This window comes from Dermacentor andersoni, chromosome 3, assembly GCF_023375885.2.
Source record: "Dermacentor andersoni chromosome 3, qqDerAnde1_hic_scaffold, whole genome shotgun sequence".
Classification (NCBI taxonomy): Eukaryota; Metazoa; Arthropoda; class Arachnida; order Ixodida; family Ixodidae; genus Dermacentor; species Dermacentor andersoni.
Genome location: NC_092816.1, coordinates 204589052 through 204605739, shown reverse-complemented (window position 1 = coordinate 204605739; position 16688 = coordinate 204589052). Strand labels below are relative to the sequence as shown.

Genomic DNA, 16688 nt, shown 5'->3' with positions numbered 1-16688 from the left:
GGTGAGTGTAAGGACTAGTTTATGGGTGAAGTTTCGGATAAGTTCAAAATAGATAGGTAGTTGGGGCTTTCTCAATGAATTACGTGTGCAAGCAGTCTAGTGTTATGCGCGTGTCTAACGAGCGGGTAAGAATGGATCGAACTCGGGCTGCCCTGGCAGAACTATAGAAGTCACAAAGACCAAATTTGGCGAGACTTTGTGGTACGCTATGGAAACGTTCTGTGCAAAGTTAAATGCTGTTGGATAAGACACAGTCTTTGTGAAAAATTTCTCATAGAAGTGTTAAAGCGTGTGATACGGCCGCTATCAGCTAGGCTTCTGCAGTGTCTCCCAACATAGCTGTAGGTTACAACAGGCGTCTTCAAGCAAGTTCCGACTTGGTCTCCGCGATGTCCTCGGTGAACTAAGCAAGACATATTGTTTATATATGGCAAAAAGAAGGGCGTGTTATGAGCAATATGTAGGTAAACTTCAAAAACAGGGGACTAATTATGACATTTGCAGTAAATTACGCATGCAAACCATCCGGAGGTTTAGGAATGTGTTTTGCGAACAAATAATTTATGCTGTTGCCGTTAGAGAACTGTGAACTCAACCCGTATCAAATCTACAGAAATTCTGTGGAGGGGAGGGGGAGGACACCATGGTAAATGTAATGGCGTAGTAACATGTGCGTTGATGAATAAATTTCTTTTCAAAAATTCCCAAGAGTAAGTGCTCGAAAGCAGTACGTGCGGGTAACTTTCTAACGGAACCGCCATATACATGTACTGTTAACGTACATATACATATATATATATATATATATATATATATATATATATGTTGCGGATTATTATTACAATAAGTGAAAGCACGTGGAAATGCTTGTGTCAATTACATTTATATATGACAGACCGACATATTTATCAATCACACGTGGTGAACCTTGGAGGCCCGAAACATTACATGAATTGGCCGTTGTTTCTTGGAGCTATATATATAAAATCTCGAGAAGATGATCGGACAAGAGGCAATGAGTGCCTCACAGAGGTCCCGGATCCGACCCAGTAGCAGCAGTACAGCGCTCACAAAAAATGCACGTTTGCTGCAAACAATTTTAATAATTAAATCTACCGCATATTATATATATATAACCGTCATATATAACTTCACCGTCACGTGGTAGTGACGGTGAAGAAAGAAGCAATACGGTGGAATACAAAACTAGCTTTTATTGGGCGAACCTGTGCCCACAAAACAGGCTACACTTATAGCACAACGACAGCGGCGAACACGGTCGGCGATCGTCGGAAAACTGATTAGCGGGTCAAGCGCGTCGGCTTTTATAGATCAGTCGTCGAATGTTCCAGATTAACTGATGGGACCCGCGTGTCTTCCACAAAGTTCTACACCATTCGTGTCACGCGATGAAATCTGATAACACAAGGTTCGGCGACAACAGACACGCGGATAGAAGCGTCGATAACTTTCCAGAAACGTCGGATACATGCAGGCGCGTCCCTCGCTGTGCGATTACAGTTGTTAAGCGGCGAAACGTGGTTGCCCGATAAAGATAAGTACACGTGTCATTACCCCCCTCTTAAAAAGCATCGACCCGATGCTGCTAACAAACGAAAGTAACAAAGAAAAGCACTCGTAGCAAAGAAAACAACAAACTAAGGAAGTTCATTAGCGTCCGTAAAATGGTTTAAGGCGCACCACGTGGACCACTTCAGATCGTGCGCGGCGCCGCTGTGAGTGCGAAATGCCGTCTGGCACGACCTCATAGTCTAGTGCGCCAATACGTCGGATGACCTTGTAGGGTCCGAAATAGCGTCGCAGCAGCTTCTCACTGAGTCCTCGCCGGCGTATCGGGGTCCATACCCAAACACGGTCGCCGGGCAGGTACTCGACGAAGCGTCGTCGGAGGTTGTAGTGTCGGCTGTCGGTACGCTGCTGGGTCTTGATCCGTAGGCGGGCGAGCTGTCGGGCTTCTTCGGCGCGCTGGAGATAGGTAGCGACGTCAAGATTCTCCTCGTCAGTGACGTGCGGCAGCATGGCGTCGAGCGTCGTCGTCGGGTTCCTGCCGTAAACCAACTTGAATGGCGTGATCTGTGTTGTTTCTTGCACCGCCGTGTTGTAGGCGAAGGTGACATACGGCAGGACCGCGTCCCACGTCTTGTGCTCGACGTCGACGTACATTGCTAGCATGTCGGCGAGGGTCTTGTTCAGGCGCTCCGTGAGACCATTCGTCTGCGGATGGTAGGCAGTTGTCCTCCTGTGGCTCGTCTGGCTGTACTGCAGAATGGCTTCGGTGAGCTCTGCTGTAAAAGCCGTTCCTCTGTCGGTGATGAGGACTTCTGGGGCACCATGTCGCAGCAGGATGTTCTCGACGAAAAATTTCGCCACTTCGGCTGCGCTGCCTTTTGGTAGAGCTTTGGTTTCAGCAAAGCGGGTGAGATAGTCCGTCGCCACGATGATCCACTTATTCCTGGATGTTGACATCGGAAACGGCCCCAACAAATCCATCCCAATCTGCTGGAATGGTCGACGAGGAGGTTCGATCGGCTGTAGTAATCCTGCTGGCCTTGTCGGTGGTGTCTTGCGTCGTTGACAGTCTCTGCATGTCTTGACGTAACGGGCGACGTCGGCGGTCAGACGCGGCCAGTAATACTTTTCCTGTATCCTCGACAGCGTCCGGGAGAATCCGAGGTGCCCAGCGGTTGGATCGTCGTGTAGGCCGTGCAGTATTTCTGGACGGAGCGCTGACGGCACCACAAGAAGGTAGCTGGCGTGGACTGGTGAGAAGTTCTTCTTCACGAGCAGGTTGTTTCGTAGCGTGAACGAAGACAACACGCGCTTAAATGCCCTAGGGACAACGTCGGTGTTCCCTTTCAAATACTCGACGAGGCCTTTTAGCTCCGGGTCTGCTCGTTGCTGTTTAGTGAAGTCTTCCACGCTTATTATCCCAAGGAAGGCGTCGTCGTCCACGTCGTCTTGCGGCGGGGGATCGATTGGGGCGCGTGATAAGCAGTCGGCGTCGGAGTGTTTTCTTCCGGACTTGTATATTACCGTTACGTCATATTCTTGTAGTCTGAGGCTCCACCGCGCCAGCCGTCCTGAAGGGTCCTTTAAGTTAGCTAGCCAACACAACGCGTGGTGGTCGCTGACGACTTTGAATGGCCTGCCATAGAGGTAAGGGCGGAATTTAGCTGTAGCCCAAATGATGGCGAGGCATTCCTTTTCAGTCGTAGAATAATTGCTTTCCGCTTTTGACAGCGACCGGCTAGCATACGATATCACCCGTTCAAGTCCTTCTTTCCTCTGGACTAGGACGGCACCGAGGCCTAGGCTACTGGCGTCAGTGTGGATTTCAGTATCGGCGTCCTCGTCGAAGTGTGCAAGTACCGGCGGCGACTGCATGCGTCGTTTGAGTTCTTGAAATGCGTCGGCCTGCGGCGTTTCCCAATTGAACTCGACATCAGATTTTGTTAGATGTGTTAGCGGCTCCGCGATGCGCGAAAAGTCCTTGACAAAGCGCCTATAGTAGGCACACATGCCAAGGAATCTGCGCACTGCCTTCTTGTCGATTGGCTGCGGGAACTTTGCGATGGCAGCTGTCTTCTGCGGGTCGGGGCGCACTCCAGATTTGCTGATGACATGGCCTAGGAATAGAAGCTCATCGTAAGCGAAGCGACACTTTTCCGGCTTCAGGGTGAGCCCTGATGACTTGATGGCCTCTAATACTGTCGCAAGCCGCTTAAGGTGATCGTCGAAATTTCCGGCGAAGACGACGACGTCATCCAAGTAAACAAGACAGGTCTGCCACTTCAATCCTGCTAAAACCGTGTCCATCACGCGCTGGAACGTTGCAGGCGCCGAGCACAGTCCAAATGGCATAACCTTGAATTCATAGAGGCCGTCTGGCGTGATGAAGGCGGTCTTCTCGCGATCCCTTTCGTCGACTTCTATTTGCCAGTAGCCAGACTTGAGGTCCATCGATGAGAAGTATTTAGCATTGCAGAGCCGATCTAATGCGTCGTCTATCCGTGGGAGGGGGTATACGTCTTTCTTCGTGATTTTGTTCAGTCGACGATAATCGACGCAGAAACGTAGGGTTCCGTCCTTTTTCTTCACTAAAACAACTGGAGACGCCCACGGGCTTTTCGACGGCTGGATGATGTCGTCGCGCAGCATTTCGTCGACTTGTTGTCTTATAGCTTCGCGTTCTCGTGTCGAAACTCGGTAAGGGCTCTGGCGTAGTGGTCGAGCGCTCTCTTCGGTGATTATGCGATGCTTTGCGACTGGTGTTTGTCGAATCCTTGATGACGTCGAAAAGCAGTCTTTGTATCGTCGAAGCAGACTTCTGAGCTGTTGCTGCTTAATCACGGGGAGACTTGGATTTATGTTGAAGTCTGGCTCGGGAACTGCGGTCGTCGGGGTAGATGCAACAGAATCCGAGAGGACAAAGGCATCGCTGGTTTCCTGTATTTCCTCGATGAATGCGATCGTCGTGCCCTTGTTGATGTGCTTGAACTCCTGGCTGAAGTTTGTCAGCAACACTCTCGTGTTTCCTCCATCCAGTCGAGCGATCCCTCTTGCGACGCAAATTTCACGGTCGAGTAGTAGACGTTGGTCGCCTTCGATGACGCCTTCTACGTCAGCGGGTGCTTCGGTGCCGACCGAAATAACGATGCTGGAGCGAGGCGGGATGCTCACTTGATCTTCGAGCACACTCAAGGCGTGGTGACTACAAGGGCTCTCCGATGGTATCGCTTGATCTTCCGACAGCGTTATTGACTGCGACTTCAGGTCGATGATTGCGCCGTGTTGGTTCAGGAAGTCCATGCCGAGAATGACGTCTCGTGAACACTGTTGCAGGATAACGAAGGTGGCAGGGTAAGTCCGGTCATGAATGGTAATTCTTGCCGTGCAGACTCCAGTCGGCGTAATGAGGTGTCCTCCAGCGGTCCGAATTTGGGGGCCCTCCCATACAGTCTTAACCTTCTTCAACTGGGCGGCGGTGTGTCCACTCATTACGGAGTAATCGGCCCCTGTGTCGACTAAGGCAGTCACTGCGTGGCCGTAGAGAAGCACGTCAAGGTCGGTGGTTCTTTGTCTGGCGTTGCAGTTAGGTCGTGGCGTCGGATCACGGCTGCGTCGTGTTGAACTGAAGCTGGAACGTCGCTTCGTCAAGTCGTCTTTCGTCGGTGTAGTCTTGGCTTCCTGACTTCGTCGGGACGGCGGCGTGTCGTCATTAGGTCGTCGAGATGGTTTCTTAGTCGTCTTCGTCGGCGGCGGAGGATCTTCGTCAGTTCGACGAACAGCAACCGCACCTCCATCGGTTGCTGCTTTTAGTTTTCCGGATATGGGCTCGCAGAGCGGCCCCGGGCTGGGCCGGTGTATGGTCGGTGCTGCGGCGACAGGTAGCGGCCTGGTGACGGCGAACGGGACGGTCGTCGAGGGCTCCACTGAGTAGCGGCGAGGTAGTCGGCGATGTCACGAGGGCGTTCACCTTCCCTCGGGCGCTGTGCGTTCACGGCGAAGCCTCGCAATCCCAGGTCGCGGTATGGGCATCGGCGGTACACGTGGCCGGCTTCGCCGCAGTGGTAGCAGAGCGGGCGGTGGTCGGGGGCGCGCCAAATGTCCGTCTTCCTCGCGTAGGTGCGCTGGGCGACGGGTGGGCGTGCTGGCGGCGGCGGCGGTGGACGACGGAATTGTGGCGTTACAGGGCCCTGGCGTTGTCGCGGAGGGGGAGCTTGACGGCGTGCGACGGCGGCGTAAGTCATCGCTTCTGGCTGGGGCTGCGGTAATTCAGGGGCTACTCCGAGTTGTTGTTGGAGCTCCTCACGTACGGCGTCGGCAATCGAAGCCACTTGAGGCTGCGGTGACGGGAACAGCTTTTGTAGTTCCTCCCGCACGACCGCTCGGATAGTCTCGCGCAGGTCGTCGGTGGCCAGTGACTGAATTCCTGTGTAGTTGGAAGAGTTCGTGCGGCGGTTGAATTGCCGGTTCCGCATTTCGAGTGTCTTCTCGATGCTGGTCGCCTCGTGAAGAAACTCTTCTACGGTCTTCGGTGGACTTCGTATCATTGCGCCGAAAAGTTCTTCCTTCACGCCACGCATGAGAAGGCGGACTTTCTTCTCTTCGGGCATATCCGGGTCGGCGTGGCGGAACAGGCGGTTCATTTCTTCCGTGAATATGGCGACGTTCTCGTTAGGTAGCTGCACTCGGGCGTCCAGCATAGCTTCGGCCCTTTCCTTGCGCACGACGCTTGTAAAGGTGCGCAGGAAGCCGGTACGGAACAGGTCCCATGTTGTCAATGTCGACTCCCTGTTCTCGAACCACGTTCTGGCGGCGTCTTCTAGGGCGAAGTATACATGCCGCAACTTGTCGTCGGAGTCCCAGTTGTTGAAAGTCGCGATTCGCTCGTACGTCTCCAACCAGGATTCCGGGTCTTCAGTTGCTGCTCCATGGAAGGTCGGTGGGTCCCGAGGTTGTTGCAGGACAACCGGGGTCGCTGGGGCAGCCATTGGGGTTGTCTTGGCCACGATCTTCTAGGTCTTCTCAGGTAGAAGTCCGTGTTCCGGGGGCAGCTGTTGTAGACGACGGCTTACTCGATGGTCCGTGACTACGTTGGTGCTCTCTTTACGGTCCGGGCTTGGATCACGGCTTGTCGGGGGTGTCCGGTACATGGACCAAAAGCACCTCCACCAGATGTCACGTGGTAGTGACGGTGAAGAAAGAAGCAATACGGTGGAATACAAAACTAGCTTTTATTGGGCGAACCTGTGCCCACAAAACAGGCTACACTTATAGCACAACGACAGCGGCGAACACGGTCGGCGATCGTCGGAAAACTGATTAGCGGGTCAAGCGCGTCGGCTTTTATAGATCAGTCGTCGAATGTTCCAGATTAACTGATGGGACCCGCGTGTCTTCCACAAAGTTCTACACCATTCGTGTCACGCGATGAAATCTGATAACACAAGGTTCGGCGACAACAGACACGCGGATAGAAGCGTCGATAACTTTCCAGAAACGTCGGATACATGCAGGCGCGTCCCTCGCTGTGCGATTACAGTTGTTAAGCGGCGAAACGTGGTTGCCCGATAAAGATAAGTACACGTGTCAATATATATATATATATAGAGAGAGAGAGAAGGAGAGGGAGAGGGGGGAGTCGACAAACAGTCGGCAGGACACTGAAGTTACGCTTTGGTGCCAAATGGGCGCACGTTTATTTGCAGCAGCCGCGAGAACGCCGAGAAACAGCCACGCAAACGAGTGTACGGGATGGCAACAATGCTGACGGCGGCCGTCACGCACACGCAGGTACGACACCGCGTGGCGGTCTTGCATCGGGGACCGAGCTCGGTGCAATCGGATCGGTATTTTCAATCGCGGCAGGAACCGGGGGCAACGCGATTTCCACAACCACGGGCGTCGTAGTTGCAACCACGGGCGTCGTAGCGCCACGCAGTTGCAGCTTAAGGTGTTATTTTCCGGCAACACATTATTACTAACGGCTCAAGCGAATAAACACTATTATGATGAGCTGTAATTACGTGTTTTGCTTACAATTAGTAGTTTTCGACGACTTGTTGCGACTGCCCAGCCGAAGTCAGCCAGTATACAAAGTTCGTCCTTCACACGCGACTCACAAAAGAAAAAAAGAAGAGAAAAAAAAGCGACAGCGCTGGCATCGAGGGCCCCGAGATGTACGGCAAGATGCATGAAAGTTCCACAGCATAATGTCCTTAAAATAACGAGAAACGTTTTCAGAAAAAGTAGCACATGGGTGACAGGTGGATTCAGAACTCCTGCAAGTTTCAAAATACCAGGACAGTGCGCCACGCCCCAATTAAAGCTGCTGCGCACGTGCCAATACACGAAGATTTTGAAAGCGAGCTGATTAGTCCGTTAAAAGCGACTGCGTACAAAGTCTAGTAAATGCTGCGGAAAAAAAAAAGAGCGGTCCTAAGTCAGCTTGCAGCGTCGTCTGCTTGCTCTCTCGATACTCTGTACTGAATGCGTTTGATAATGATCTACACAGCTGCCCAACAAGAGGTTCGCCTGAACACAACTTCAACCCGTCTCTCACCGCTAGAAATACGTTAGGGGAAAAAAATACTGTACCACGAAAACAAGAAAAAAGACAATTCGCCGAATCCGGCACCACGCAAAACTACAACGGAACCACTCGATACTGAACACGCATCATAAGCGTGACACTCAATCATCGCCGGCGAGGACACTTCGCGCGGCTCTGGACGAACGCCAGTCAGTGGCTCTGGTAAATCCGGGCCGAGTGCCGTCCAGCGAGCTCTCAGCATCTGTGGCCAGCCCAGCAGCCGACTCGCAAACCCCGTAAAACGGGCCGAAACTGGCCGCGATTCCTCGGTGCACAACACGAGGCGCGCTTTCCGCGTGCGCACATTTACAACGACCGGGCAAAATCGAGGAATAAAAAAAAAAAAGAAAAATTACCGACGATTACGTTACTTCCTAATGCGAAATTTGAGCGCAGCAAATAAGCTGTTTCACCTTTTCGATAGATTGAGGCAAAGAAATCGAGCAACACATGTATGCGCTATCACAGAATTTTTTTGTTTATTTTTCACACGTATTCCTTTAACAAAGACTCCACTAACTGTTCTTGACAGTCATGAAAGAAGCTTTGTGGTCGGAGAAATAGACTGATATATGTTCGACTTGGTACACCAATGCTTGATTCTCAAAGACGAGATCTATACAAGTGCCTCGCGAGGTTGTCACAGCCGTGGGACGCGTTACGAGCGAGAGGAACGGGATGTTCTCCCGCATAAGTGTTAGGAAATTGCTGTTTGTCTTTATGTCAACATTAAAGTCCCCCACTACTAACATCGGTGTGGATCGATGGACGGTTAATGCGAATTGCAGGAAGTGCACGACGTCCCACCGATCTGGCTCTCTGATTGCCACCGCACAGGGGTTGCATTGGAGGAGGAGCGAAGAAAGGAATTAAGTTCGAGCCGGCGCTTTGACAACCGGAGACTCGCAGGAAGAGGGGGGAGGGGGGCGGCGTGTACACCCAGCGGCAAACGATGGGGGCAGAAGCGCGCGCAGCAAGCGGACAACACGATAAAGGGAGGAGGGAAGAGATAGCAGCGACTGGCTGATGCCGCTGACGCCGATAGTGAGTCAACCCCAGCTGCGGAGTTGGTTTCAGGGACAACGCCGCCGATGCCGACACAAACAATATGATACCCTCGCTTCCGCAGCGCTAAGAACCAGGTCTAGCCGTGGGAAGGTGGTCACGTATTCGTCGACGTGCCGGGGCCTACGTGAAATAACCGGCGCGTCGGCAACTGAAGAGCACCCTATCCGCCACACAAGAACAGGGGGGGGGGGGACCCTTTCCTCCTCTTTCTGCATGGCGGCGACGGTGTTCTATGCAGTCACGTTATCTTGACTCTCTAGCGGCGTCAGCGGCATCCAGCGGTATCAGTCGGTCGCTGCTAGCGCTGGGGGGATGAAAGGGGGGCGGAGCTGGTTACGAGGCCGACGACAACGCCGACGACGACGCGAAACCCAGGAACGGACGCCAAAGAGCTGCGCTCTAAAAGAGCAAGAACGAAATAGCGGAGCCGGAGGTGAGTTATAAAGATCCGCGTGCACTGTTCTCGTGGTTTACCGCTGATGGGGGAACGTTCAGGTATACGGGCGTGACGAAGCGAGCGACCTTGAAAAGACGAAGGCGCGCTTCAACGACCGCAGCCGTCAATCGGCAACGGCGACTCTTTTCGAGGTGGCCTCGCAGAGCCTTTTGTCACCGTTGCCGACAACGCCGAGGTGACAAAAGCGCTTCCCGACTTGGAACACTCCCCGCCCGAGTTACTACGAAATCGGCGGCGTCATAACGGCAACCGGGGACGCACGAATGCGCGCGCAACCCGACCTTCGGGTCAGGCGCGAACACCGTTTCTCGACAAATTAACGCGAGCCATCTTGTCAAGAGCCGAGAAGGTACGCGAGGCGACGAAAGACGATCCTGCGCGTGTGTTATACATAGCACAATGACTAAGTCGCTTGCGCTCTTTGTTGCTCGAAAAATAGGTGACCGCATCGGAGGCGGTGTTACGCGCAGAGGTGAACGAAAAAGAAGGCGCTGAGAAAAAAAAAAGAAAGAACAAGGCTGCCGTGCTGCCGTTCGGGTTTTTCCAGTGCACCGCGCCGAGAGTATATAGTGCGCGCGGAATGAGGAAGCGCTCAGCCACTGTCGATACACTTGCTTCTAAACGAGCGAAAACTCTTGCATTTTGTCTCGCAAGTATAGCGTCAAGCTCACACGCAAGCGCTATCCTGCAACAGATTTTTTTTTTTTCCGTGCCAGTCCTTTTTTATACCATCTCTTCCAGAGCTTAGCGCAGAAAGTTGAGGTGTTCGCCTCTGCTCCCCGATCGTTTTTTTCTTTTTCTTTTTTTTTTGTCCATAGGCGTACAGGCGAACTGAAGAAATTACCATTCTAATCCTCAAGAATAGCCAGGCTTGGTCAAGAGTGCGATGGTAATCTGGCGCTATCCTCATCGACGACAGAACCATCTTTTCTGGCCGGCTCAATAGCTTACGCGTGCTTGCACGGTATTTGCATTCGGTAAAGAGACACCCGCGATCCGGCTTCTATAAAATAAACCATCGCTGAATTAAAGCACCGAGTTACTGCGAGTCTTCTGCCCGTTCTGTCTCGAGTCGCTGCGTCGAGAGCAGACACCGTACACGCCAGCCGGGCCCGAACCGAACCCTCGCAAACTTCCTCACCGGCGGCGTCGTCTTCGTCCGACACTTCCCCGTTGAGGTCGGCGGAGGAGCGCAGCATGCGGCTCTCCATGGCCTCCATCTCCATGCGGTCCTTTTGCTGCTGCAGCTGCGAACAGCGCGCCTGCACAAGTCGCGGGAAAAGGGAACAGAAAAGAACGAATTCGGCATTAATACAGGCTAACGAGCACATGTAGCCCATGAGCTATATCAAAAAGAAGAAAAAACGAATGTAAAAGTGTGCAGTTGGGGCGAAAATCGCACGGCCAACCCTTGCTCTCGCCGACGTTATGCGAGTTAACGAAGTTCACTGAACAAAAGACTCCTCCCAATGCCGTCTAATACCGCACGAATTACGTTTCTAATACGCAATCTGCGCTAAAACGAATTACCAGGGAGCTTGGTAATCTCGTAAATTTATCAGCTAGCGTTCTGCCGCGCGCATGTCGCGAATCCCCCTGTAGATCGATCGATCTGATCTGATTATCTATCTATCTATCTATCTATCTATCTATCTATCTGTCTGTCTGTCTGTCTGTCTGTCTGTCTGTCTGTCTGTCTGTCTGTCTGTCTGTCTGTGTCTGTCTGTCTGTCTGTCTGTCTGTCTGTCTGTCTGTCTGTCTGTCTGTCTGTCTGTCTGTCTGTCTGTCTGTCTGTCTGTCTGTCTGTCTGTCTGTCTGTCTGTCTGTCTGTCTGTCTGTCTGTCTGTCTGTCTGTCTGTCTGTCTGTCTGTCTGTCTGTCTGTCTGTCTGTCTGTCTGTCTGTCTGTCTGTCTGTCTGCCTGTCTGTCTGTCTGTCTGTCTGTCTGTCTGTCTGTCTGTCTGTCTGTCTGTCTGTCTGTCTGTCTGTCTGTCTGTCTGTCTGTCTGTCTGTCTGTCTGTCTGTCTGTCTGTCTGTCTGTCTGTCTGTCTGTCTGTCTGTCTGTCTGTCTCAGTCAGTCACTCTCTTTCTCTCTCACACAAAGACGCCCGCGCGCAAGGAGAGCAGACGGATGCAGGCTACGTGAGTCTAACAAACTTCGGGCAGCACTACTCTGAAGCATCGTTGGACGAACTTTGGTGCATCGTTAAAGAACGCGTGCCTGACACGGCAATAAATCGGGAAACCCGACAGTGTCCACAAGAAATGGCGCAGCCGAGTCGGCCAGAGTGCGCATTGCGCTGTCGAAAACCGAGGCACCGGAGGCCAACTGCGACTGTGCACTTTCCAAGTCCGCTTCTCATTTGCAGAGAACTTCGACCGCGTGGGTTATTTCTTAACGTGCAGCTAAGTCAGACTGCAGGATCTTTTTTTCTTTTTTGCACTTCGCCCCCTATGAAAAAATGAGATCGCTACGACCACGAATCGAACCCGTGACGTGAATCCGTGCTTAGCAGCCGGACGCCACTGCACCCGAGTGACCGTCGAAGTTGCCTCACGACAAACAGCCGCTGTTTGTTCGAGGCCACAGTCCGAAAGAGGATGCCGTCGTGTGTTTCATCTGCTACGCGCTCACCTTCGACTGTCTTTGCCTTTAAACATTACAGCAACGACGAAGAAAAGGAGAATGATGTCATCGTGGGAATACAACAACCACGGCAGGGGCTCCGCCGAACAAAGGTGCCCTGTGTAAATCAAGGCCGACGAGTGTTATAGGACGCAAAGACGAACGGCTCGGAATGGGGCAGAGGACGGCCACGTCGGTGCCGACTGCCAAGAAGTCCAGGAGTGACAGGCTGGCAAAACAATGCTGTCGGTTAAGTAAGCGAGCGAAAGCCAGTGCAGGGTCGAAACGAGGAGGGGGAGCAGGGGCACAGGCTGAAGACGTCCTCGAGAAAGCCAACACAGCCTGGCGTAACTGCGCCAGCGGCGAAGCGCGCCGGGTGCTGGAAGCAGAAAATAGTCAAGAGGGAGGAACGGCGAGAGTCAAACGCGGTCGTAGGAAGCAATCAGTCTCGCCGGCTAGTAATCATCGCCTGTCGGGTTGAAGTGTCGCGTCTGTAGGTGTCGCGTCTGCAGGTGTCGCGTCGTGTCAGAGGGCTTGCGGTGGATAAAGCGTCGTATACGCCGCAGTCAGCGTGCCAAACCGGGTATTCGCGGCGTTCGTAGGGAAGGTAATCGGGGGGAAAGCAACGCGCTAACATCCAGCTGCCGACACGAGGGCGCCTCCACAACCCTGCAGCGGTCGCCCATTTGCGTCTGGCAAGCGACAGTTATCACACGGCAGGCAGGCATAAATCTTAGCTACCTTGCTGCATTGAAACCTTCATTTTGCCACTGCACCTAATCGCGTGTCCCGCCGCCACGAAGCCGATTTCCTCGCTTTTGTGTCCGTGCACTGTGGGAAGGTTAATTACGATTTCGCAATTGAAAAGAGAATACATAAACGGGCGGCCTGTACCGGGGACGCAACCGCAGCGGCGAACGTCATATGCGTGTATTGCTGAGGCTGTGTGACACAGAACGACCTAACCAAATACAGAATTGCCGATTATCCGTGCATCACAAAGCTTACACGCTCAACTTCTCATTGGGGGTCTTACGGTCTAATCTTGAAATCATGCGCGTTCCCAGTGGGCAAGCCATGGTCAAACGTAGTGGGTGCTATATATATGAGCATCGCTGCCCGAGTCTCGCGACTGCACTTACGGACACTACGTGTGGAATGCGGGGGCGCCATGGCTGAGCAACCGACAAAATTGCGGAGGAACCGCGGTTGGAGCTCTGGAAGAAACGCGACCTCTGGGATGGACAAGCGTAGTGCCGAGCTACGCGTACGCATCCGTGAACGGCGCGAGCGAGTTTAAATTCGATTGCGGCATGCGTGGCGCGACAGCGGTGCCACGTGTGCACGTCACCCGCGCACGGTCGAGTGGCGGCTCTTTTGCTCGGCACAAGCTACGCAAAGGGCGGCGCGGTTGCGAGTACAGAAGCGGCAACGTTGTTTTTCTTTACACGCCGCAAGTGCCGAGCGCGAGCTTGAGGCCGTCCTCTGCGGTTCATACCGAACGGCTTTCCTTCCCCTTCCTAGGTGCAGCAGTCCGAGCACAAAGAGGAGCATTCGGCTCGCGTAAGCAACGCGACGCCCTCGTCCACAATTGGGCGAGGGCTACGTTCCAATGCGTCCGCATACACCACTACAGAAGCAGCGCGCTCGCATAACGCACAGATGCTAGCTGTCCACTAGCGCAAACGTTATGTCGGCCAGTCCCACTGGTCCTCGTCAAATGCAATGACTCGCAGACGCCAATCACTTCTTTTGTCCACCGAACAGCACTATCCCGCGGCAGTCGTTCGTCGAGAGCACACGGCCGCCTTGTCTCCGCTAGCTTTCAGATTGACCAAGCCAGAGGGCGCCAATGCGTGGCTGGGTCAGCTGGCGCCTTCCCACCCGCGTATCGTTTAACCGTTTCCTCAATACAGCAGCCTGCACGCCCGAGTGGGCATTACGCGTTAAGGGAAAACACTGGGCGCTGCATAAAATAGGCTGCCTTCTCCGCAAGCAAAGCCCGCGCGAACCGCAAACCGCCGAGAAGGCCGAGGCGATGGGACCGAGAGAGCGGTGTGCGCACGTACTCGGGCCTGTGCACAAGCGGCAAATCGCAGCGTGGACATAAGCTCCGCTGCGCCGACGTGCAAAGACTGTGCGCGCTGGGCGAAAGCTGTAATTAATACTCGGGACGCCTAATCCACGCGTCACTCGCAGGCCCACCTTATAACCTCCAAGAAATGCCTCCCCGCCACGGTGTTCGACATTCGAGGGTAATTCAAACTTTTCAAAGGCACCTTCCCCTTTAAAACTCCTGCTTTTTAATAATCTCGTTCATTCGAAGAGTGTCAATGCCGGGATCCTACACCAAACTTGCATACTTGAGCCCCGCCTTTTTTTTTTTTCTTTCCAATCTCAAGTATGCCAGTTCTGTGTAGGATCCCGACATCGGAACTCTTATACATACCTTGGAATGTGCCGAATATCGCAGCGCACGTTTCATTCTTTCAGAATATGAACGAACATTCAGTGTATCGTCTATGAAAACAGCTTCATGCCTTCCACCTCTTTGTTACATTGGAAGCTGTCTCGTTTAGTTCGTTTTCATAAAATGTATCACAATCTGCAATTAAAACGCGCTCTTCTTTGGAAGCCGTCCTACGTATCGAACAGGTTTGATCACCAGCACAAACTGCGTGCTGCCTTTCTCCCGAAGAAAGTTCTTTTATTATTCATTTATTCAAAATTACCTGCAATGGATAAAACCACCAGCCCACCTTAATTGTCCAACTGACCAATGTTATTGCATTTGAAGCTGCAGTTGAATGTTATTTATACTCTTGGCAGCCGGATTATTTTGTTTTTGTTCAGCATGTACATTGTTCCCTGTACACCGTTCTGTAACGGCTTGGAGTAGCCTTTACTGATACGTACTCCTACCTCATCGGAACGGTCACAACTGCAGAATGAGAAGTTTGCTGGTGAAGAGAGACGATAGCGCATTTTCTGCGTGATTATCGTCGTTTCAGTGCACAAAGAAAACTCCTCAGCACCACGCTCGACAAGACTGACGACTGCCCCCTTACGGAAGCTGGAATTTTTGGACGCCAGTCCCAGCCGACGTCGGCACGAAGTGCTTTAAAAGGGCCAGCGCGCTTTTTAAAAGAAGCGGAACCGATCGAAAAGCTATCGAGCGTGCGAAGTGCTGCGTTCCCTTTGTTTGCCAATACAGCGTGTAACCTAGCGTCTGGGTGACGGCAACGCAGGGAGTGCTGCGGCTGCCACCGCGTCTGGAAGCGCACCCGTTCCGCGGGGCGGTCCCGCGCTATCGCACGCGGATCGTGACGGGGCGACGACACGAGCTCCCCCTCCTCCTTCAAGATGCTCGCAGCGCGAAGGGGCCCGCAGGGGGACGGGGAATTCGGCTCGCGGGCCAGCTGGCCGCGATCCCGCGTCTCGGCGCCCGACCGGCGGCATTCGCGCCACGCTCTCTGAGACGGCACTTTGCCCCCCGGGGAGATGCGACGACTGCAAAGCAGACAGGCGTGAGATCGCCTTGGCTGTGTGCACCGGTGGTCACGGCTCCCCGTTAAGAAGTGGCCGGGTCTGGCGGAGGTTAGCGAAGCTAGTTGTTGATACAATGGCGCAGAGAGGCAAGGACATGAGGAGGAACGAGCGGTGTCCCGCAGTTCTGATTGCGCATTACCGCCTCGCAGCACTTGGTGGCGTGGGAGGTGTGGCACAGGGGTGACACCTCGCACACTCCGAAAGGCACTAGGGAAATGTTGGACGAAGGCCGCACGAGACAGCCACCACTCCGACCTCGTATGTAGAGTCCCGCGTCCTCTGTATTCGTGATAATATGATTGTTGCTCTACATAGGATAGTGATGCGGACAAAGCGCAGCAAGGAATAACTTCTTTTCTCTCCCTCTCGCAGCCCTTAATTGGTCAGGCCGGCGCAAGAACTGAGCAACGCCCTGCGTTGGGAGAAGCGGACAGAGGTGAAAAAAAAAAAGATAACGAGGGCTTTTACTGTAGCGCCTATCTATCTGGGAGACCCACATACAAACAGCAAGAACGTAGTGCGCTATCTAGCTTCCGAGAGCCATTTATTTCAGAGAAATCCAGCGTGTGTGCGTGTCTGTCTGTCTCTCTCTCGGTGTGTGTGTGTGTGTGTGTGTGTGTGTGTGTGTGTGTGTGTGTGTGTGTGTGTGTGTGTGTGTGTGTGTGTGAGTGAGTGAGTGAGTGAGTGAGTGAGTGAGTGAGTGAGTGAGTGAGTGAGTGAGTGAGTGAGTGAGTGAGTGAGTGAGTGAGTGAGTGAGTGAGTGAGTGAGTGCGTGAGTGAGTGAGTGAGTGCGTGCGTGTGTGCGTGCGTGCGTGCGTGCGTGCGTGCGTGCGTGTGTGTGTGTGTGTGTGTGTGTGTGTGTGTGTGTGTGCGT

The 16688-nt window shown here is 53.2% G+C and overlaps 1 protein-coding gene across 2 annotated transcripts in view; it reads right to left on the bottom strand.

The window, feature by feature from the left end:
• The window catches only part of LOC126524347 (unconventional myosin-XVIIIa-like), a 358530-nt gene that overhangs the window by 41525 nt on the left and 300317 nt on the right, over positions 1-16688 (bottom strand). For both annotated transcript variants that reach the window (XM_050172677.3, XM_050172676.3), the window contains exon 22: positions 10783-10903. In XM_050172677.3, the coding sequence (XP_050028634.2) occupies positions 10783-10903 (121 nt within the window). The remainder of the gene's footprint in view (positions 1-10782; positions 10904-16688) is intronic.